This window comes from Coregonus clupeaformis, chromosome 35 (assembly GCF_020615455.1).
Source record: "Coregonus clupeaformis isolate EN_2021a chromosome 35, ASM2061545v1, whole genome shotgun sequence".
NCBI classification, from domain to species: Eukaryota; Metazoa; Chordata; class Actinopteri; order Salmoniformes; family Salmonidae; genus Coregonus; species Coregonus clupeaformis.
The window spans coordinates 36699877-36723699 of record NC_059226.1 but is presented as its reverse complement, the minus strand read 5'-3'; the positions used below and the strand labels follow the sequence as shown (position 1 = coordinate 36723699).

Sequence of the window (23823 nt, the reverse complement as noted above, 5' to 3'; positions counted from 1 at the left end):
ATGTAAAAATGGCCCTGGAATGTTCTGGTACACCTACGCTCTTCTTTGTCTACACCCATTCATCATCGTTCCCACCCTCTTAAGCTTTAGCCCCACCCATCTCTTTAAGGATTCACATGTGAGGTCATGTGCTAAACAGAGTGAGTAGTGTAGTAAAGATGAAGACTAAAAGTGGTAAAAGTAGTAGCCTACAATAAGGAACAATTCCATGTAAACAGAAAGTGTCCAGATTAAAACATATTTTATAAATATTAGATGACGCTTACCCAGACTGTCTAAATTGATGGGGTCATGTTAAAGAAATGCTATAACCCCCAGCCACATCTCGCTAAGTGGATGGGTCCCTACAGAAGGTGCAAACGGTACAGCCAAATGGTTACATGCATAGTAGCAATATCAAAAATAGATAGTGTCAATGCCAGTAGAGAAATAATATACAGTAATAAATAATAATAATATATTAATAAATAATATACAGTATGTACAAGAACATTATCAATAACAATATCAGTGATACTGTTGACAGATGAGATAGTTACATGCATACAATCAGGGGTAAAGTGGCTGAGCAGCAGGATAAACAAATAAATAGTAGCAGCAACGTCTGACGTGTGTGTTAGGAGACAGTGATGTGAATAGAGGCACTGCAGATAGTGCTGATGACTGGGAACTCGCCCCCGGTGATGAACTGGTCCATCCAAACCACGCATGAACAAGGGAATCTACTGTACCAGTCAAAAGTTTGGACACACCTACTCATTCAATGGTTTTTTCTTTATTTTCAAACTAAATTGTAGAATAATAGTGAAGACTATGAAATAACACATATGGAATCATGTAGTAATCAAAAAAATGTTAAACAAATCTAAATATATTTTATATTGGAGATTCTTCAAATAGCCACCCTTTGCCTTGATGACAGCTTTGCACACTCTTGGCATTCTCTCAACCAGCTTCACCTGGAATGCTTTTCCAACAGTCTTGAAGGAGTTCCCACATATGCTGAGCACTTGTTGGCCGCTTTTCCTTCACTCTGCCATTCGACTCATCCCAAACCATCTCAATTGGGTTGAGGTCGGGGTATTGTGGAGGCCAGGTCATCTGATGCAGCACTCCATCACTCTCCTTCTTGGTCAAATAGCCCTTACACAGCCTGGAGGTGTGTTGGGTCATTGTCCTGTTGAAAAACAAATCATAGTCCCACTAAATCCCAAACCAGATGGGATGGCGTATTGCTTCATAATGCTGTGGTAGCCATGCTGGTTAAGTGTGCCTTGAATTCTAAATAAATCACAGACAGTGTCACCAGCAAAGCACCCCCACACCATAACACCTCCTCCATGCTTTACGGTGGGAAATACACCGTAAAATACACCCGCGTCTCGCAAAGACATGGCAGTTGGAACCAGAAATCTCAAATTTGGACTCAAATTTCCACCGTTCTAATATCCATTGCTTGTGTTTCTTGGCCCAAGCAGGTCTCTTCTTATTATTGGTGTCCTTTAGTAGAGGTTTCTTTGCAGCAATTCGACCATGAAGGCCTGATTCACGCAGTCTCCTCTGAACAGTTGATGTTGAGATGTGTCTGTTACTTGAACTCTGTGAAGAATTTATTTGGGCTGCAATCTGAGGTGCAGTTAACTCTAATGAACTTATCCTCTGCTGCAGAGGTAAATCTGGGTCTTCCTTTCCTGTGGCGGTCCTCATGAGAGCCAGTTTCATCATAGCGCTTGATGGTTTTTGCGACTGCACTTGAAGAAACGTTCAAAGTTCTTGACATTTTCCGGATTGACTGACCTTCATGTCTTAAAGTAATGATGGAATGTCGTTTCTCTTTGCATATTTGAGCTGTTCTTGCCATAATATGGACTTGGTATTTTACCAAATAGGGCTATATTCTGTATACCACCCCTACCTTGTCACAGCACAACTGATTGGCTCAAACGCATTAAGAAGGAAAGAAATTCCACAAATTAACTTTTAACATGGCACACCTGTTAATTGAAATGCATTCCAGGTGACTACCTCATGAAGCTGGTTGAGAGAACGCCAAGAGTGTGCAAAGTTGTCATCAAGGCATGGCTACTTTGAAGAATCTCAAATAAAACATTTAGATGAAAACATCTGAAATATATTTTGATTTGTTTAACACTTTTTTGGTTACTACATGATTCCATATGTGTTATTTCATAGTTTTGACGTCTTCACTATTATTCTACAATGTAGAAAACACTAAAAATAAAGAAAAACCCTGGAATGAGTAACTTTTGACTGGTAGTTGTGACGAGTACTGAGGATATGAAGAGGCAATGTGAAGGAGGAGATGTGACAGTAGTGTATATATGTCCTTAATCAGTATGAAGGAGGAAATGTTCCTTACTTGTTGAGCTAAATCAAAGCAGTAATGCATCCTGATGTCTTTGCTTGCTGGTTCAGTAGGGCCCTCCAGAGACAACTGCAGGTCTTGACAGGTGGTCTTGCAGTCAGCAACCATCTTCTGGTAGACAGACCGTTCACTCTGAACAAGCAGGAGATGCTTCTCTTGCTTCTTCAGCTTGGCTGATTTAACATCTTCTGGCAGACTGGCAGATCTGAAGACCTAATAGTTATTCCTATGGCACTGCCAGCACAGGTCTGTCCTGGGCTTAGTGCTTGAGATGTGGGGCAGCAATTTTCTCCACAGATTCCCGATGGAAGACAGCCCGACTACACGTACCTCTGGAAAATACACAAATAATGTGAGATCAATAAAAGTAGTGCCAATCATGTTGGAGGTAAATTAAAATAATCAAAAGACGTGTTGTTTATGCTTTACATACCAAGTGTTGTCATCGATTCCTTGTAGAGACGCCACACCGCTGCTTATGTCACATGAGATGGCAGCAGCTTTCCACCAAAGGGTTTGTGTCCTGGGTGGCGTCCTGGTAATACTATTGCATTATCCTCTGCGTAGTTGTTGATGAAGTTCACAACTCGCTGCAAGTCCTCGTGCTTCAGGTGTAACCTGTTCTTGCTTGGGCCGGCTCTCTTTCTGATGGGAGGCACAGGACCATTCTCCTTGTATGACTGGTGGAGGACAGTCAGGTGTGTTCTACTGATGCTGAAAGACAAATTCCAGAAACAAATATTTTTGTCACGCCCTGACTCTGGGGACTCGTATTTGTTGAGTCAGGGTGTGTATTTTCTGTGTGGTATGTTCTATGTTGTGTTTTCTATGTTTAGATCTAGAATGTGTAGATCTATGTTGGCCGGGGTGGTTCCAATCAGAGGCAGCTGTAGCTCGTTGTCTCTGATTGGGGACCATACTTTGGCAGCCTATTGGCACTAGTGGGTTGTGGGATCTTGTTCCGTGTTAAGGTATGTTGTGTTGTGCTGCCTTGGACGTCACGTATCGTTTGTTTACCAATAGGTGCCCTTCTTTGCGAGGCATTGGAAAAACTCCCTAGTCTACGTGGTTGAATCTGTGTTCGAAATTCACTGCTCAACTGAGGGATCTTATAGATAATTGTATGTGTGGGGTACAGAGATGAGGTAGTCATTTAAAAATCATGGTAAACACAATTATTGCACACAGAGTGAGTCCATGCAACTTATGTGACTTGTTAAGCACATTTTTACTCCTGAACTTATTTAGGCTTGCCATAACAAAGGGGTTGAATACTTATTGACTCAAGACATTTAATTTTGTATTAATGTGTAAAGATTTCGAGAAACATAATTAAAGTTATTTAAAGAACCATTGCTAGGGTCATTTTAAGATGTCAGGCTTGAAAATCCGTTCAGTCATTTTCGGACAGTGAGGTACTACCCAAACCAGATCAAACTAGACGCATCTGGTTTCAATTGGCCAAGTCACGTCATTTGATCTTCTACCGTGATCTAGTGGATGAACTGGGAATCAGACATGAGATCGGATTACATCAGTGAAAGGGTTACGACTTCAGCTTTCTCCTCATATGTACTGCATATCGTTCCTGTAAAACGATAAATGAAGGCATGGCAGACCCATGGCACGTTGCACATGGTGCTGTCAAGACAACTGGGGACTTGGAAAAAAACGAGGTCAAATCATGACATCAGTGATCTTCAGGTCGGACCTCTTGAAAGAGGCCAGAGTTCCAGACTTGGAATTCCGAGTTGGATGACCATTCAAAATGATTTTATCCCAGTCAGAGCTCGTTTTCTTTGACTTCCCAGTTGTCGCGAAAGCACTGAAGTCGGAAGTGGGAGATTTCAGAGTTCCCAGTTGTTTGTGAAAGCCCTGCACTGTCATTTTGAATATTGAATAGCTCCCCGTGTGTTTATACTAGAGATTTACCGGTATGTGTGGTGGCTTCAGCTCAATCCCCTCTTTCCGCCGATCTGAAGTTTTGCGCCTATTCTAGAACATGGGGCTTGTGTAACTGATATTTTTTCTACACATGAGAGAGTAAAACCCGAACCGTGTGAGCTACAAACGAATGTCACCAATATCGAAAGGGGAGACTCTCATGAACATGACAGTTGTTTGGCTCTATGACATCTGCAAGCCTCAGAATGTAAAAATTGCAAAACGTGCATAGGGGGTCAAATGTGCCAAAAATAACGTGACCAAAATCGAAATCTTTTTTTCCCCCTGAGTTTTCTTAGACTATGTCTCCTAGATATAAAAATCAAATCGAATCAAATTTTATTGATCACATGCGCCGAATACAACAGGTGTAGACCTTACATTGAAATGCTTATTTACAAGCCCTTAACCAACAATGCAGTTTTTAGAAAGAATACCCCCAAAAAATCACAAAAAAATACAATATAAAATAATACGAAATAAAAGTAACAATTCATTAAAGAGCAGCAGTAAAAATAACAATAGCGAGGCTATATACAGGGGGTACCGGTACCGAGTCAATATGCGGGGGCACCGGTTAGTCAAGGTAATTGAGGTAATATGTACATGTAGGTAGAGTTATTGAAGTGACTATGCATAGATAATAAACAGAGAGTAGCAGCAGTGTAAAAGAGGGGGGGGCAATGCAAATAGTCTGGGTAGCGATTTGATTAGATGTTCAGGAGTCTTATGGCTTGGGGGTAGAAGCTGTTTAGAAGCCTCTTGGACCTAGACTTGGTGCTCCGGTACCTCTTGACATGTGGTAGCAGAGAGAACAGTCTATGACTAGGGCCTTCCTCTGACACCGCCTGGTATAGAGGTCCTGGATGGCAGGAAGCTTGGCCCCATTGATGTACTGGGCCTTACGCACTACCCTCTGTAGTGCCTTGCGGTCGGAGGCCGAGCAGTTGTCATACCAGGCAGTGAAGCAACCAGTCAGGATGCTCTCGATGGTGCAGCTGTAGAACCTTTTGAGGATCTGAGGACCCATGCCAAATCTTTTCAGTCTCCTTAGAGGGAATAGGTTTTGTCGTGCCCTCATCACGACTGTCTTGGTGTGCTTGGACCATGTTAGTTTGTTGGTGATGTGGATACCAAGGAACTTGAAGCTCTCAACCTGCTCCACTACAGTCGATGAGAATGGGGGCGTGCTCGGTCCTCTTCTTTTTCCTGTAGTCCACAATCATCTCCTTTGTCTTGATCATGTTGAGGGAGAGGTTGTTGTCCTGGCACCACATGCCAGGTCTCTGACCTCCTCCCTAAAGGCTGTCTCGTCGTTGTCGGTGATCAGGCCTACCACTGTTGTGTCATCGGCAAACTTAATGATGGTGTTGGAGTCATGCCTGGCCATGCAGTCATGGGTGAACAGGGAGTACAGGAGGGGACTGAGCACGCACCCCTGAGGGAACCCGTGTTGAGGATCAGCTTTGCTGATGTGTTGTTACCTACCCTTACCACCTGGGGGCGGCCCGTCAGGAAGTCCAGGATCCATTTGCAGAGGGAGGTGTTTAGTCCCAGGGTCCTTAGCTTAGTGATGAGGAACACTATTTTTTACATTTTAGTCATTTAGCAGACGCTCTTATCCAGAGCGACTTACAGTTAGCGCATACATTATTTTATCGAACCCACAACCCTGGCGTTGCAAACGCCATGCTCTACCAACTGAGCTACATCCCCTGTGTTGAACAATGAGCTGTAGTCAATGAATAGCATTCTCACATAGGTGTTCCTCTTGTCCAGGTGGGAAAGGGCAGTGTGGAGTGCAATAGCGATTGCATCATCTGTGGATCTGTTTGGGCGGTATGCAAATTGGAGTGGGTCTAGGGTTTCTGGGATAATGGTGATTATGAGAGCCTTGACCAGCCTTTCAAAGCACTTCATGGCTACAGACGTGAGTGCTACGGGTCGATAGTCATTTAGGCAGGTTACCTTAGTGTTCTTGGGCATTGGGACTATGGTGGTCTGCTTGAAACATGTTGGTATTACAGACTCAGACAGGGAGAGGTTGAAAATGTCAGTGAAGACACGTCCTGGTAATCCGTCTGGCCCTGCGGTCTTGTGAATGTTGACCTGTTTAAAGGTCTTACTCACATCGGCTACGGAGAGCGTGATTACACAGTCGTCCGGAACAGCTGATGCTCTCATGCATGTGATCGAGATGTGGTTGTCCCTCTGGCTATCCTAAGTTGAATGCACCAATTTGTAAGTCGCTCTGGATAAGAGCGTCTGCTAAATGACTTAAATATAAATGTAATGTTTCAGTGTTACTTGCTTCGAAGCTCGCGGCTGTGCTTCCCTTTGTAGTCTGTAATAGTTCGCAAGCCCTGCCACAGCCGACGAGCATCGGAGCCGGTGTAGTACGATTCGATCGTAGTCCTGTATTGACGCTTCGCCTGTTTGATGGTTCGTCGGAGGCCATAGCGGGATTTCTTATAAGCTTCCGGGTTAGAGTCCCGCTCCTTGAAAGCGGAGGCTCTACCCTTTAGCTCAGTGTGGATGTTGCCTGTAATCCATGGCTTCTGGTTGGGGTATGTACGTACAGTCACTGTGGGGACAACGTCATCGATGCACTTATTGATGAACCCAGTGACTGATGTGGTAAACTCCTCAATGCCATCTGAAGAATCCCGGAACATATTCCAGTCTGTGCTAGCAAAACAGTCCTGTAGCTTAGCATCTGCTTCATCTAACCACTTTTTTATTGACGAGTCATTGGTGCTTCCTGCTTTCGTTTTTGCTTGTAAGCAGGAATCAGGAGGATAGAATTATGGTCAGATTTGCCAAATGGAGGGCGAGGGAGAGATTTGTACGGGTCTCTGTGTGTGGAGTAAAGGTGGTCTGGAGTTTTTTTCCCTCTGGTTGCACATTTAACATGCTGGTAGAAATGAGGTTATACTGATTTAAGTTTCCCTGTATTAAAGTCCCCGGCCACTAGGAGTGCCGCCTCTTGATGAGCGTTTTCCTGTTTGCTTATGGCCGTATACAGTTAATTGAGTGCGGTCTTAGTGCCAGCATCGGTTTGTGGTGGTATATAGACAGCTACGAAGACAATGGATGAAAACTCTCTTGGTAGATAGTGTGGTCTACAGCTTATCATGAGATACTCTTCCTCAGGCGAGCAAAACCTTGAGATTTCCTTTGCATAGACCGCCAACCCTTGTCTTACCAGAGGCTGCTGTTCTATCCTGCCGATACAGTGTATAACCCGCCAGCTGTATGTTATCCATGTCGTCGTTCAGCCACAACTCGAATATCCTACCGTTGGTAGGATATTCGTGCCTGTAATTCGTCCACTTTATTATCAGGTGATTGTAAATTGGACAATAGTATTGATGGCAAAGGCAGATTAGCCACTCGTCGCCGGCTCCTTACCAGGCACCCCGATCTCCTTCCGCAATATCTCCTTTTCTTTCTACTGTGAATGACGGGGATGAGGGCCCTGTCGGGTGTCTGGAGCAAATCCCTCTCGTCCGACTCATTAAAGAAAAATTATTTGTCCAGTTCAAGGTGAGTAATCGCTGTTCTGATGTCCAGAAGCTCTTTTCGGTCATAAGAGACGGTAGCAGCAACATTATGTACAAAATAAGTTACAAACAATGCGAAAAAACACACAAAATAGCACGGTTGGTTAAGAGTCCATAAAACGGCCGCCATCTTCCGGACAGACACTTATGATTTATTTTTTGACTGTCTGTTTTGCCATTTATGAATGTGTTATTCAATGCGCTTCTATGGGCTATAGCAGTAAAGGCCAAATTCAATGTTTCATCAAATAATTGTTTTATTTTAAAAAATGTACCCACAGGGATCCTAAAATTCAAAATCAAATTGCTAAATGATCAATTTTATGACCATCTTAATACAAATCCATATGTTAGCTTAGTAGATATTGCGATCTAAAGGCTTAGACCTACAGGGGTTAAAAAGGCTTTTATGCATGTTTAGAGCACCACCATTAGATAAAAGATATGACAATTATTTATTTATATATTTTTTATATCCTTTTGGAATGGTAATTGGTAACACGTATTTTATTTCAAACCTAGACTTTCAAACATCTTATTCCCCAACATGGGGACAATTTGGGAACCAAATCCAAAAATACAGTAAACTCGTATTTTTTTAATAGCTTTTCTTTACCGGCTGTTGCTCTGTCATAGTCACGTTGTTGTACCAGAATCCCACGGTTCTTACCTTTTTTAACAGGACTAAGTATGGGTTTGAAATCAAAATGTATCTAATGGTAGTTTACAATATGTGTAAATGCCACCAGAGGACATCAGAGTTTTAAATGGTTTGTCCTGTTTTCTACTGGGGTATATCTAAATGTTTTACTAAATATTAAGTGGAAAATAGTAGTAATGTAAGTCATAGCAAATAATAATAGTACATTTGTTTCTCACAATAGTGCAGATGTTGGGGCCTTGGTCTGGGGGTGTAGATTATGATGCTACATGCTCTGTTGTTTAACAGTTTCCACGGACCTACAATGACCCCATCTATTAAAGAGCGGCTCCTGGCCATTCTGGAGGATCTTGGCTCTGAGGAGCTGAATAAGTTTAAGTGGCATCTAACTATAGATAAACTGCTGGATGGCTTCCTTCACATTCCAAAGTGCCAGCTGGAGAAATCTGAAAGACAGGACACAGTGGATCAGATGGTGCAGAAATACAGGGAAAATGGGGCTGTGATGATCACACTGGAGGTCCTGAAGAGGATGAGCCGTAACGATCTCGCTGAGAAGCTAAAAAGAGACTGTCCAACAGGTAACTCAGAATTCATAGGTGCTTGTGTCTCTAAGGTTTTGAGCAAATAAATATATATTATACTGTATTGTTGAAATAAGAAATTCTATATGCATTCTAAAATAAGTTATATACAGTTTGTTATTGGCTAACCCTGTAAAACTACCCCTTTTCTTTTAAATGTGCATTAATTTCATGTGCTTAGATTTTTCCAATAACCAGATATAATGTAAAAGAAACTAAAAATACATTTGTTTATTGTGTATTGTTGAGCATCTAGAGAACAGCATATGCTTGCCTACTTGCTAACTATTCTATAACCATTGTCAGGTCCTTCGGATGAAGTTGTTGAGAAGTACCAACAAGAACTCAAACTGAAACTAAAAGAGAAGTTTCAGCATGTATTCAACGGGGTGGCAAAGCAGGGCGATAAGCAACTTCTCAATGAGATCTACACAGAGCTCTACATCACAGAGGGAGGAAGTGGAGGGGTCAATAATGAACATGAGGTGAGACAGATTGAGATGACATCCAAGAATCCAGCAAGACCAGAGGCTAAAATCATCTGCAATGACATCTTCAAACAATCATCTGGAAAAGACAAACCTATCAGAACTGTGCTGACAAAGGGAGTCGCTGGCATTGGAAAAACAGTTGCTGTGCAGAAGTTCATTCTGGATTGGGCTGAAGGGAAAGCCAATCAGGATATCCAATTCATAATTTCACTCCCTTTTCGGGAGCTGAATTTTCTGAGGGGGAAAAAGTACAGTTTAGTGGAACTTCTACATGAATGTGTCAGAGAGTCTAGAGTGATTGAGAGGGACTTTTTGAATCACATTTTAACAAAATTGCAAAAACCAAGAAACTACAATGAGAGCGAGTACAAAGTTTTGTTTGTCCTTGATGGTCTGGATGAGTGCCGACTGACACTCGACTACGACAACTGTCAGAGCTGGTGTGATGTCACAGAGCCAACCTCCGTGGACGTGCTGCTGACAAACCTCATCAATGGGAATCTGCTTCCACCTGCTCTCCTCTGGATAACCTCCAGACCTGCAGCAACCAACCACATCCCTCCTGAGTGTGTTGACCAGGTGACAGAGGTACGAGGGTTCAATGAGCCACAGAAGGAGGAGTACTTCAGGAAGAGATTCAGTGATGAGGACCTGGCCAGCAGAATCATCTCACACATAAAGACATCAAGGAGCCTCCACATCATGTGTTACATACCAGTCTTCTGTTGGATCTTAGCTTCAGTTCTGGAGCATGTGTTGAGTACAGATAAGAATGAGGAGATGCCCAAGACTCTGACTCAATTATTTATTGGGTTTCTGGTATTTCAGATCAAACAGAAGAATGAGAAATATCACAAGAAAGGTGAGCGAGATCCACACTTGTATAAAGAGAGCTTCATGGCACTGGGGAAACTTGCTTTTAACCATCTAGAAAATGGCGAACTCAATTTCGATGAGGCAGACCTGAAAAAGTGTGGTATTGATGTCATTGAATCTTCAGTGAACTCAGGACTGTGCACACAGATCTTTGGGGAGGACTATGGGCCGTACCAGAACAAGGTGTACTGCTTCGTGCATCTGAGCGTTCAGGAGTTTCTGGCTGCGTTATACGTTTTCCTCTCCTTCAACAACAGCAATGAAAACCCAATGACCAAAGACCAATTCTTCATCAGAAATATTAAAATGAAGTTCACGTTGAACCCTGCTGTCACCTTCCACCAGAATGCAGTGGATAAAGCCTTACAGAGCAAGAATGGACACCTGGACCTGTTCCTCCGTTTCCTTCTGGGCCTCTCACTGGAGTCCAATCAGAAGCACTTACAAGGTCTACTGACAAAGACAAGAAGCACCAGAAGCAGCTCACTGTGCCATGAGGAAACAGTCAAGTACATCAAGAAGAAGATCAGGGAGAATCCCTCTCCAGAGAGGTGCATCAATCTGTTCCACTGCCTGAATGAACTGAATGACCATTCTCTAGTGGAGGAGATCCAAAGATACCTGCATTCAGGAAATCTGTCCAAAACCAAACTGTCACCTGCACAGTGGTCAGCTCTGGTCTTTGTGTTGATGACTTCAGAAGAGGAGCTGGATGTGTTTGACCTGAAGAAATACTCCAGATCAGAGGAAGGTCTTCTGAGGCTGCTGCCAGTGGTCAAAGCCTCCACAACTGCTCTGTAAATACATGTTTAAAAAAATATATATATATACAGTACCAGTCAAAAGTTTGGACACACCTACTCATTCAAGGGTTTTTCTTTATTTTTACTATTTTTTACATTGTAGAATAATAATGAAGACATCAAAACTATGAAATAACACATATGGAATCATGTAGTAACCAAAAAAGTGTTAAACAAATGAAAATATATTTCAGATGTTTTCATCTAAATGTTTTTGCTTTGCCCACTCTTGGCATTCTCTCAACCAGCTTCACTTGGAATGCTTTTCCAACAGTCTCGAAGGAGTTCCCACATATGCTGAGCACTTGTTGGCTGCTTTTCCTTCACTCTGCGGTCCGACTCATCCCAATCCATCTTAATTGGGTTGAGGTCGGGTGATTGTGGAGGCCAGGTCATCTGATGCAGCACTCCATCACTCTCCTTCTTGGTCAAATAGCCTTTACACAGCCTGGAGGTGTGTTGGGTCATTGTCCTGTTGAAAAACAAATGATAGTCCCACTAAGCCCAAACCAGATGTGATGGCGTATCGCTGCAGAATGCTGTGGTAGCCATGCTGATTAAGTGTGCCTTGAATTCTAAATAAATCACTGACAGTGTCACCAGCAAAGCACCATCACACCTCCTCCTCCATGCTTCACCGTGGGAACTACACATGCAGAGATAATCCGTTCACCTACTCTGCGTCTTACAAAGACATGGTGGTTGGAACCAAAAATCAAAAATTTGGACTCATCAGACCAAAGGACAGATTTCCACCAGTCTAATGTCCATTGCTCGTGTTTCTTGGCCCAAGCAAGTCTCTTCTTATTATTGGTGTCCCTTAGTAGTGGTTTCTTTACAGCATTTCGACCATGAAGGCCTTATTCACGCAGTCTCCTCTGAACAGTTGATGTTGAGATGTGTCCGTTACTTGAACTCTGTGAAGCATTTATTTGGGTTGCAATTTCTGAGGCTGGTAACTCTAATGCACTTATCCTCTGCAGCAGAGATAACTCTGGGTCTTCATTAGATCCAGTTTCATCATTGCGCTTAATGGTTTTTGCGACTGCACTTGAAGAAACGTTGAAAGTTCTTGAAATGTTCCTTATTGACTGACCTTCATGTCTTAAAGTAGTAATGAACTGTCGTTTCTCTTTGCTTATTTGAGCTGTTCTTGCCATAATATGGACTTGGTCTTTTACCAAATACGTCTATCTTCTGTATACCACCCCTACTTTGTCACAACACACCTGATTGGCTCAAACGCATTAAGAAGGAAATAAATCCCACAAATTAACTTTTAAGAAGGCACACCTGTTAATTGAAATGCATTCCAAGTGACTACCTCATGAAGCTGGTTGAGAGAATGCCAAGAGCGTGCATAGCTGTCATCAAGGCAAAGGGTGGCTACTTTGAAGAATCTCAAATATAAAATATATTTCGATTTGTTTAACACTTTTTTGGTTACTACATGATTCCGTATGTGTTATTTCATAGTTTTGATGTCTTCACTATTATTCTATTAAATAGTAAAAATAAAGAAAAACCCTTGAATGAGTAGGTGTGTCCAAACTTTTGACTGGTACTGTATATATCATCAGTTAGAATCCACATGAGCATATTACATATTCATTGTTGATTCTCAAATGTTCTGTACATGTACACAGTACACACAGTTGTCTAAATTCATGTTCATTGTGTTTTACTTTTCAAAGGCTTAATGGGTGTAACCTCACGGTGAAATGCTGTGAAGCCTTGGCCTCAGCTTTCAACTCAACCTCCTCAAACCTAAGAGAGCTGGACCTGAGTGACAACAACCTGCAGGATTCAGGAGTGGAGCTGCTCTGTGCTGGACTGGAGAATCCACACTGCAAACTGCAGACACTGAGGTCAGTAGTCTGTATTAGTTCACTAAAGGGGATAGTTCATTATGTGTTCTACAGGTATTTATAGAGGACAATATCAGACTAATGAGTTTGGTCTCAGCTGAATTTAAATGTCATAGTTACCTAACTGCAAATTAATGTTTGGAAGAGGAAGAAATACACAATCTTTTGATATCGTTTATTTTTATTTTCAAGATGCTTTACTTATTGAAGTCAAATGTTTTTAGTTATAGAATTATGTGATTGTAATATTATTGTTATCAGGTAATTTTTTACATGCAAACGTCACCTGCCATTTCCCTTTTCACCACTAGAGGGTGTAAATATGTGATTTACTCTGCAGGTTGTCACGCTGTCTGGTCACAAAGAAAGGCTGTGCTTCTCTGGCCTCAGCTCTGAGGTCAAACCCCTCCAACCCGAGAGAGCTGGACCTGAGCTACAATATCCCAGGAGAGTCCGGAGCGAAGCAGCTCTCTGTTGGACTGGAGGATCCACACTAGAGATTGGAGAAACTCAAGTATGTGGTGAGGGTTTGTGGAGTTTGTGTCATTGCATGTGTGACATGGACAATTTTGGTTCAGGTTTCCTGGGTTAGTTCTAACCATTTAATCAGGGGCGCAACTTTCACTGGGGACTGGGGGGACATGTCCCAGCCACATTCTGAAATGGCATTTTGTGCCCCCCCCGATTTATAATTGGAATGTGATACAAAATGAGGCAACGGTGTATACAAAACGGTATACAAAACGGTGTGCTTTAGGACCATGTGGACGCCTCCGAGCGGTCGGGTAGGCTCTTTGGAGTGTTTATCCAACTGGGATTTTTTTTTTTTAATTGCCCCCCCCACTTCTAAAACCAAAGTTGCTCCCTTGCATTTAATATCCAACAAACAATATTTGAACTGATATCAGTGTGTGCATGTGTGTGTTTTACTGAATCACTGTTCTGCTTCTCTTACAGTGTGGACCACTGTGGAGAGTACTGGCAGCTGAAAAAATGTAATGTTGACTGCTGTGAAGAAATGTGAAATGTGTTATTAGGGATGAAACAGGAAATAGCATAACCTCACTAAGAGTCATTGTCAAGTTACTCAACTGGTCAAATTAAATATAAGCTACCATTTTAAGGAAGTAGAATCAGACACTATTCCCACTGGGCACTGGGCACAGACATCAGTTCAACGTCTTGTTTGATTTACATTTGGTTGAGCTACTAACCTGAATTCAAACTGAATTCAACAAAAAATGTCACCCTGTCATTGGATTTAGGTTAAAAGTTAGGTGAAAAAATACAAACTTCCCTTACGTCGATGACTTTTTGCAAATCCAAACTGTTTTCCACATTGATTCAATGTCATCACAGACATTTGTTTTTTTTATGACATGGAAACAATGTTGATTCAACCAGTTTTTGCCCAGTGGAATGTACTGTATAAGCTTGAATACAAAGGTCATATAAAGTTTAGAATTTAGATTAAAAGACGATAAATGAAACACAAAAAAACATATTATTTGCAAGTATTCTCTTTTATTTTTATTTTTTTGGGGTAGATCAGCTTTAATATTGCAGATAGATTGTAACTTCCATCAATGTAATTGTCTGCATCACTTCCAATCCCCCATATGTTTTTTCTTCTCGCATATATATATATATATATATATATATGCATATATATATATATATATACATACACATATACATACATATATACAAATATATATATATATACATACATACATACATACATACATACATACATACATACATACATACATACACAAACACATCCTTTAAAAATATAAATTTCCCTTTATTATCTTCCAACCCCGCCACCCCTTCCCTAATTGGAGTAAACTAGTGAACAACAATGCTTAGACCTCTACTTCCAGTTTATACATACTATATACATTTTATGGACACAGTCAAATTCTACAATAATTCTATTTTGTTTGTTTTTACTACTGAACTTCCTCTACCCTCAACCTCTCCGATCATTTTCATGATGTCCATCCGGTGTGCTTCTACAGTTAGGGAAAAAAGTATTTGATCCCCTGCTGATTTTGTACGTTTGCCCACTGAAAAAGAAATGATCAGTCTATAATTTTAATGGTAGGTTTATTTGAACAGTGAGAGACAGAATAACAACAACAAAAATCCAGAAAAACGCATGTCAAAAATGTTATAAATTGATTTGTATTTTAATGAGGGAGATAAGTATTTGACCTCCTCTCAATCAGAAAGATTTCTGGCTCCTAGGTGTCTTTTATACAGGTAACGAGCTGAGATTAGGAGCACACTCTTAAAGGGAGTGCTCCTAATCTCAGCTTGTTATCTGTATAAAAGACACCTGTCCACAGAAGCAATCAATCAATCAGATTCCAAACTCTCCTCCATGGCCAAGACCAAAGAGCTCTCCAAGGATGTCAGGGACAAGATTGTAGACCTACACAAGGCTGGAATGGGCTACAAGACCATCGCCAAGCAGCTTGGTGAGAAGGTGACAACAGTTGGTGCGATTATTTGCAAATGGAAGAAACACAAAAGAACTGTCAATCTCCCTCGGCCAGGGGCTCCATGCAAGATCTCACCTCGTGGAGTTGCAATGATCATGAGAACGGTGAGAAATCAGCCCAGAACTACACGGGAGGATCTTGTCAATGATCTCAAGGCAGCTGGGACCATAGTCACCAAGAAAACAATTGGTAACACACTACACCGTGAAGGACTGAAATCCTGCAGCGCCCGCAAGGTCCCCCTGCTCAAGAAACACTTATGCTGGCCCGTCTGAAGTTTGCCAATGAACATCTGAATGATTCAGAGGAGAACTGGGTAAAAGTGTTGTGGTCAGATGAGACCAAAATCGAGCTCTTTGGCATCAACTCAACTCGCCGTGTTTGGAGGAGGAGGAATTCTGCCTATGACCCCAAGAACACCATCCCCACCGTCAAACATGGAGGTGGAAACATTATTCTTTGGAGGTGTTTTTCTGCTAAGGGGACAGGACAACTTCACCGCATCAAAGGGAGGATTGACGGGGCCATGTACCGTCAAATCTTGGGTGAGAACCTCCTCCCCTCAACCAGGGCATTGAAAATGGGTCGTGGATAAGTATTCCAGCATGACAATGACCCAAAACACACGGCCAAGGCAACAAAGGAGTTGCTCAAGAAGAAGCACATTAAGGTCCTGGAGTGGCCTAGCCAGTCTCCAGACCTTAATCCCATAGAAAATCTATGGAGGGAGCTGAAGGTTCGAGTTGCCAAACGTCAGGCTCGAAACCTTAATGACTTGGAGAAGATTTGCAAAGAGGAGTGGGACAAAATCCCTCCTGAGATGTGGGCAAACCTGGTGGCCAACTACAAGAAACGTCTGACCTCTGTGATTGCCAACAAGGGTTTTGCCACCAAGTACTAAGTCATGTTTTGCAGAGGGGTCAAATACTTATTTCCCTCATTAAAATGCAAATCAATTTATAACATTTTTGACATGCGTTTTTCTGGATTTTTTTGTTGTTATTCTGTCTCTCATTGTTCAAATAAACCTACCATTACAATTTTAGACTGATCATGTCTTTGTCAGTGGGCAAACGTACAAAATCACCAGGGGATCCAATACCTTTTTCCCTCACTGTATATGCCATATCTTTCTAACTGTGCTCTTTCACAAAAGCTCTCAACCTATAACCTATACACTTATTATGGACACAGTATGCTTACATTATTAGTTATCTTTGTAGTGTATTAAGAATTATGACTTTGCTAATGTTTTCAAGTGGAACCTGAGAGGATGTTTATTTAGTTTCAGAGGGAGTTGTTTTAGGGTGACGCCCCATAAGACAGAGGGAGTGTGTGTTGTAGACAGGGGATTGGACAGTAGAGGGAGCCACCCATATTTTGGGGAATATTATAAGTACTGGGTTTGTACAAAGAACATTAGAGCAGACATATTCTTTTGGGACACTGCTCTCCGGGTGATCATGACATCTGTAAACTTATGCTGAAATCTTGTGATATGAATAAAACTTATGATCAAAGTTCAGTATAAGCGGACTCCTTTGTTACAGCATAATTAGCAACATTTGACTCGACACTACATCTTGTTATTATTTTTTATTAGTTGTTATTAGTCCCATCCTTCAACTCCATTCAACACCACCCATCTATCTCTTAACACCATCCATATTGGATTTCTATTTGCCATTTAGTTTTCAACTGTACTGTGATGTTTTACAAAAGTTCTGAACGTTTCTATTCTCATTGTTTCTACAGATTGTAAATTGAAAATAAACATTTTTGCTAACAGCATTATTATATTAGTGATCGATTGACTATGACTTTTCAGATCACCGAGTAATGCTATCTGCAGGGTTAGCTCCAGGTAAATATTGCAATCCTTGAGCCATTCCTGGACCTGTGTCCAAAAACAAGCTACAAATGGACAGTACCAAAACAAATTATCTAATGATTCTGTCTCTTCGCAGCAAAATCTGCAGAGCTGGGAAGATTGTATCCCCCATATAAATAACATTCTATTGGTTGCAAGAATTTTATATAATAATTGAAATTGAAGTTTTGAATCCGGCGTCGTTTTGCGTATCAGTTCATAAACACTATGCCATGGGATCGGTACGTCAAAAATATCTTCCCAACTACTTTGCAATCTAATGGGACGGCTGTCAATCTTTTGGTCCTTAAATTAAACTGGTATACTTTTTTATTTATCACGGTTTTCTTTAACCAATTATGTTCTTTAATGCAAGGCCGACAGACAAGTTCCTTACTTTTCCCCCCTTCCACATTTTTGCGGCAATGCTGCAATTATTTGGTTGTAATTTTGGGTAGAGCAGGCATTTCCATATGTTTTTGTTAGCTGCATGTGCGACATGACTCCACCAGTCCTACCGATGAGCTCATTTATGAAGACCATACCTTTTCTAAACATTTTGTCAAAAAAAAAACAGGTTTTTTATCAATTCGTATATTTGAGTTTAACCACAATATTTGTTGCATTATTTGTTCTGTCGTTTCTGGAGGATTAAATTGAAATTGCAACCAACTTTCTATGGCTTGTTTTAGAAATAGTGATATTTGGGAGATGATTTCCTTTTCAAATAACTGAAAGTGAGAGGTTGTAATATGAATAAAGGGAAAAAAGCCATTCTTGAACATTGGGTGAGACAATCTTACTAATTTGGTTGAGAACCAGTTTGGATTTAAGTATAACTTTTGTATGACTGAAGCTTTTAGTGATAGGTCTAATGATTTAATATTTAATAATTTCTGTCCTCCAAATGTATATTCATTATATAAATAGGCCCGTTTAATTTTGTCTGGCTTGCCGTTCCAAATAAAATGGAATATTTTTTTCTCATATAATTAAAAAAACTGTTCGCGTAGGCAAGGCATTTTTATATTTTTTGGATCATTTGTGAGAAGGAGGCAGTGATACTTTCTTTAAAGTCTCACTGCCTCCTTCTCACAAATGATCCCAAAAATATAAAAATGTAATAAAGTTGGTTCAACACAGTGGCGTGTCATTTTGACCCTAGGACAACGGGAGGGTTAAAAAGAAAAGAGAGAATACTTGTAAATAATGTTTTTTAGTGTTTCAGTTAAAAAGAAAAGAGAGAATACTTGTAAATAATGTTTTTTAGTGTTTCAGTTAAATAGAAAAGAGAGAATACAGTGGGGGGGGGGAAGTATTTAGTCAGCCACCAATTGTGCAAGTTCTCCCACTTAAAAAGATGAGAGAGGCCTGTAATTGTCATCATAGGTACATGTCAACTATGACAGACAAATTGAGATTTTTTTTCCCAGAAAATCACATTGTAGGATTTTTAATGAATTTATTTGCAAATTATGGTGGAAAATAAGTATTTGGTCACCTACAAACATGCAAGATTTTTGGCTCTCACAGACCTATAACTTCTTCGTTAAGAGGCTCCTCTGTACTCCACTCGTTACCTGTATTAATGGCACCTGTTTGAACTTGTTATCAGTATAAAAGACACCTGTCCACAACCTCAAACAGTCACACTCCAAACAGATGTGGAGGGTTAACATCTTTAGTTGTTTTGAAAGATGTGGAGGGTTAACATCTTTAGTTGTTTTTGAGAGATGTGGAGGGTTAACATCTTTAGTTGTTTGAGAGATGTGGAGGGTTAACATCTTTAGTTGTCTTGAGAGATGTGGAGGGTTAACATCTTTAGTTGTCTTGAGAGATGTGGAGGGTTAACATCTTTAGTTGTCTTGAGAGATATGGAGGGTTAACATCTTTAGTTGTCTTGAGAGGTGTGAAGGGTTAACATCTTTAGTTGTTTTGAGAGATGTGGAGGGTTAACATCTTTAGTTGTTTTTGAGAGATGTGGAGGGTTAACATCTTTAGTTGTCTTGAGAGATGTGGAGGGTTAACATCTTTAGTTGTTTGAGAGATATGGAGGGTTAACGTCTTTAGTTGTCTTGAGAGATGTGGAGGGTTAACATCTTTAGTTGTCTTGAGAGATGTGGAGGGTTAACATCTTTAGTTGTCTTGAGAGATGTGGAGGGTTAACATCTTTAGTTGTCTTGAGAGATGTGGAGGGTTAACATCTTTAGTTGTCTCTCCCTATTTTCATTTGTAGACTAAATCCTTTATCTGATAGTTCCTGGTTACATTTTGCTCCACTTTGTGGTTTGCTTCCTGTCTTTCAGTTTGGGGTTTTTCTTTTGTTTGCCTCCTCTTGGGCAGATTTAGTGGGTCTCATAGTGGGTCTCATAGTGGGTCTTATAGTGGGTCTCATAGTGGGCCTCATAGTGGGTCTTATAGTGGGTCTCATAGTGGGTCTCATAGTGGGTCTCATAGTGGGTCTCATAGTTGGTCTCATAGTGGGTCTCATAGTGGGTCTCATAGTGGGTCTCATAGTGTGTCTCATAGTGGGTCTCATAGTGGGTCTCATAGTGGGTCTTTTAGGTCCCAGTTGTTGTTGCTAGTCATCTTCCTGTGGACACCCCCATGAGTGTCTTTCAGAGCCCCTCCTAAAACCACCTGTTTCATTTTGGTTGTTGTCAGTGACCCTTTGTTAGTTCCCCTTTCTGTTTGAGCAACACTTTTAGGGGTTTTCTTGCTGTGGAATGTGACAATAGGACAGTTGTTATCATTGGCCTAAAATAGCTGTGGTAACCTAGTAACGTTAGCACTCCTGACGATTATCATTAAACGTCATCAACATGAACAGCCCAGCAGGTTTGAACACATTTTCACTCACAAGAATTTGGCAGCACAGCATCTAGAGACAATACACTGTAAATGAGTCCCAAATGGCACCCCATTCCCTATATAGTGCACTTCTTTTGAACAGGGCCCCATAGGGAATAGGGTGTAATTTGGGACAAAGCCTGGATGATACAAGTGTTGGTTTGAAAATACAATCTCCTAAAGGATTCAGGAACATGAAACTTCAGGGAAATAAAATAATTTACAACCTAACAATGAATGTGAACAAAAAAGTATGTTATAAACAGAGGGGAAATCTGTCACTCTTACTGTACCATGTTTTAATGTAGAAAAATGGTTGATATATATTTTCAACCTAAATCTGTTAGGCTTCCAATTATGTCAAGTTATTAAAGTATAATACATTTTGATAATAATGCTTTATTATTCTGAAAAACGTAATATAAAAAAATTATATAAATGTTCACTGAGTGAACAAAGCATTAGGAACACCTGCTCATTCCATGATATAGACTGACCAGGTGAATCCAGGTAAAAGCTATGATCCCTTATTACAGTTTTTTACAATCACTTTGGCACTAATTTCAGAACCTTGACGTCACTTTTCAAAACTCTAGACACAAAACTCACAACCAATGATCAAAATGCACATTTTTCAAAACTCTAACACTTTTTTCAATTGCTTGGATACAATACACATAAAACTAAGATCATTTGTTCATTTAACAAAAATCACCTGTTCAACATGACACAACTTAACATCAAACTACTACTATTTCAAAAGGCAATTCACACATTACATTTCAGATGAGTGTCTATTTATTTCATTACAATTATCCAACTATCAATTGATACAACTGCTCAAAATGATAAGTAACTTTTGCATTACTCTTAATGCATAGTTGTATGGAAACAGACAAACAATATTCCATGTTTAGATCATGAAAGTTTCAAGATAACAAGATTCATTGTCACCAATTAGCGTGGAGCATGAACCAATTAGACTACATTATCTATGGATGTAATAATGTGGTCCTCTGTAGCTCAGCTGGTAGAGCACGGCGCTTGTAACGCCAAGGTAGTGGGTTCGATCCCCGGGACCACCCATACACAAAAAAATGTATGCACGCATGACTGTAAGTTGCTTTGGATAAAAGCGTCTGCTAAATGGCATATTATATTATTATTATTATATTATTATAATATTTCATCATCATTCTTTATCAGACACCGTTTCTATGGTCCCATGTACCACATTTTCAGACTATTTACAGTATTGACAGTACTGCACTGTATGGATGCAGGCCCTTGTAATTGCTTGTCCAATTCTGCCAACTCGTTACTGATGATTGAGTTCACATTATGGAACGAGTATATAAAGAATTGATTGGGATCCACTTGCAACAACATAGCGATACGTACTGTAACATGGAGCCGGCAGGTGATCCAGGTCACAATAGAGGTCAAGCAGTGGTGGGAGGAAGACGAGGAAGACGAGGAAGACGTGTTGGTCAAAGGAATGGCAGGGGACAAGCACCCCTTCTGAGAGGTGGTCGTGGGCCTCGTTTGAGAGGTGTGGGGGAACGTGGTAGAGGAAAAGGCCACGGACCAAGACAGCGGCAGCAACAGCAAAGAGTGTCCAATGAAATCCGAGCAAGCATGGTTTCAGGCCCATGCACAATTTACCACCCTGTATTTACCCCCATACTCTCCTTTCCTTAACCCGATTGAGGAATTTTTCTCCACATGGAGATGGAAGGTTTATGACAGGCACCCTCATGAACAAGTCACTTTTCTCCAGGCCATGGATGACACATGCAATGACATCACGGCAGACCAGTGTCAGGCCTGGATTCGCCGTGTCGAAGGTTTTTTCCAAGATGTTTGGCTAATTAAAACATCCATTGTGATGTAGATGAGAACCTGTGGCCAAATCCACAAGACAGAGTTGATGAAAATGTAGAAGTACAGTAATCACTCCTATGTTTTGCTTTTTACAGTACAAGCAAGCAAGTTGAGGAACACTGCATTTGATGTTTACAGTACTGTATCGTTTTTCATCAACATATTTCAGATTTTGTTCAATGATTCCACTGTGTGTGTAGTATTCTCTCTACTACAGCAGTACTTTTACAGGGATGTATTTACATGTAGTACCATAATGAAACATGTATCACCTATTTTGTACTACAATATTTAATGATTGTACGAACAATGACACAGTGAAACTATCGGTTGCTTGTGTGTGGGTGATCTAAATTAACGTTTCATTGGTATTTCACAATACATTAGTTTTTTGAACCAATGATTGTGCAAGTGCAAGATTTCTTTAAAGATATGAATGCACAATGCAATGTTTTGAACATTGGACAGCCTGTGTTACAGGTGATGACCGTTTTGAGTTTTGTGTCTAGAGTTTTGAAAAATGACGTCAAGGTTCTGAAATTAGTGTCAAAGTGATTGTAAAAAACTATAATGTCACTTGTTAAATCCACTTCAATCAGTGTAGATGAAGGGGAGGGGACAGGTTAAAGAATGATTTTTAACCCTTGAGACAATTGAGACATGGATTGTGTATGTGTGTCATTCAGAGGGTGAATTGGCAAGACAAAATATTGAAGTGCCTTTGAACGGGGTATGGTAGTAGGTGCCAGGCGCACCGGTTTGAGTGTGTCAAGAACTGCAATGCTTCTGGGGTTTTCACACACCAAGAATGGTCCACCACCCAAAGGACATCCAGCCAACTTGACACTACTGTGGGAAGCATTGGAGTCAACATGGGCCAGCATCCCTGTGGAACGCTTTCAACACCTTGTAGAGTCCATGCTCAGACGAATTGAGGCTGTTCTGAGGGCAAAAGGGGGGGCAACTCAACATTAGGAAGGTGTTCCTAATGGTTTGTACACTCAGTGTATATTATATATATATATATATATATATATATATATATATATATATATATATATATATAATTGATTTTGAATCACGTCCCTTAGCTAGTTAGATTATAACTGTTGTTGTATCTGATAAACAATAAGACTGGAGAGCAGACCTAGATGAACTCAGATTAGATCAGACCTAGATGAACTCAGATTAGATCAGACCTAGATGAACTCAGATTAGATCAGACCTAGATGAACTCAGATTAGATCAGACCTAGATGAACTCAGATTAGATCAGACCTAGATGAACTCAGATTAGATCAGACCTAGATGAACTCAGATTAGATCAGACCTAGATGAACTCAGATTAGATCAGACCTAGATGAACTCAGATTAGATCAGACCTAGATGAACTCAGATTGGATCAGACCTAGATGAACTCAGATTAGATCAGACCTAGATGAACTCAGATTAGATCAGACCTAGATGAACTCAGATTAGATCAGACCTAGATGAACTCAGATTAGATCAGACCTAGATGAACTCAGATTGGATC

At 40.7% G+C, this 23823-nt stretch overlaps 1 protein-coding gene and 1 long non-coding RNA gene across 2 annotated transcripts; both read left to right on the top strand.

Moving 5' to 3' along the window:
- The first annotated feature begins 8858 nt into the window (after positions 1–8858).
- Positions 8859–10195, top strand: LOC121551898 (NACHT, LRR and PYD domains-containing protein 6-like). The gene is made up of 3 exons (XM_045210717.1): positions 8859–9135; positions 9445–9877; positions 10084–10195. The coding sequence occupies exons 1-3, from the start codon at positions 8859–8861 to the stop codon at positions 10193–10195; spliced, it is 822 nt and encodes a 273-aa protein (XP_045066652.1).
- Positions 10196–11263: 1068 nt separating this feature from the next.
- On the top strand, positions 11264–14710 carry LOC121551951. Its single transcript, XR_005997120.1, has 4 exons — positions 11264–11302; positions 13003–13176; positions 13517–13690; positions 14134–14710. It is a non-coding gene; the product is annotated as an uncharacterized LOC121551951 (long non-coding RNA).
- The last annotated feature ends 9113 nt before the right edge of the window (positions 14711–23823 follow it).

What these genes read in the sequence shown, in the direction of transcription:
- LOC121551898 (XM_045210717.1), top strand. Translation starts at nt 8,859, where the DNA reads ATGACCCCATCTATTAAAGAGCGGCTCCTGGCCATTCTGGAGGATCTT. An exon ending in AAAAAGAGACTGTCCAACAG is followed by an intron (nt 9,136 to 9,444) that starts GTAACTCAGAAT and finishes AACCATTGTCAG; the next exon opens with GTCCTTCGGATGAAGTTGTT. An exon ending in AATTTTCTGAGGGGGAAAAA is followed by an intron (nt 9,878 to 10,083) that starts GTACAGTTTAGT and finishes GTGATGTCACAG; the next exon opens with AGCCAACCTCCGTGGACGTG.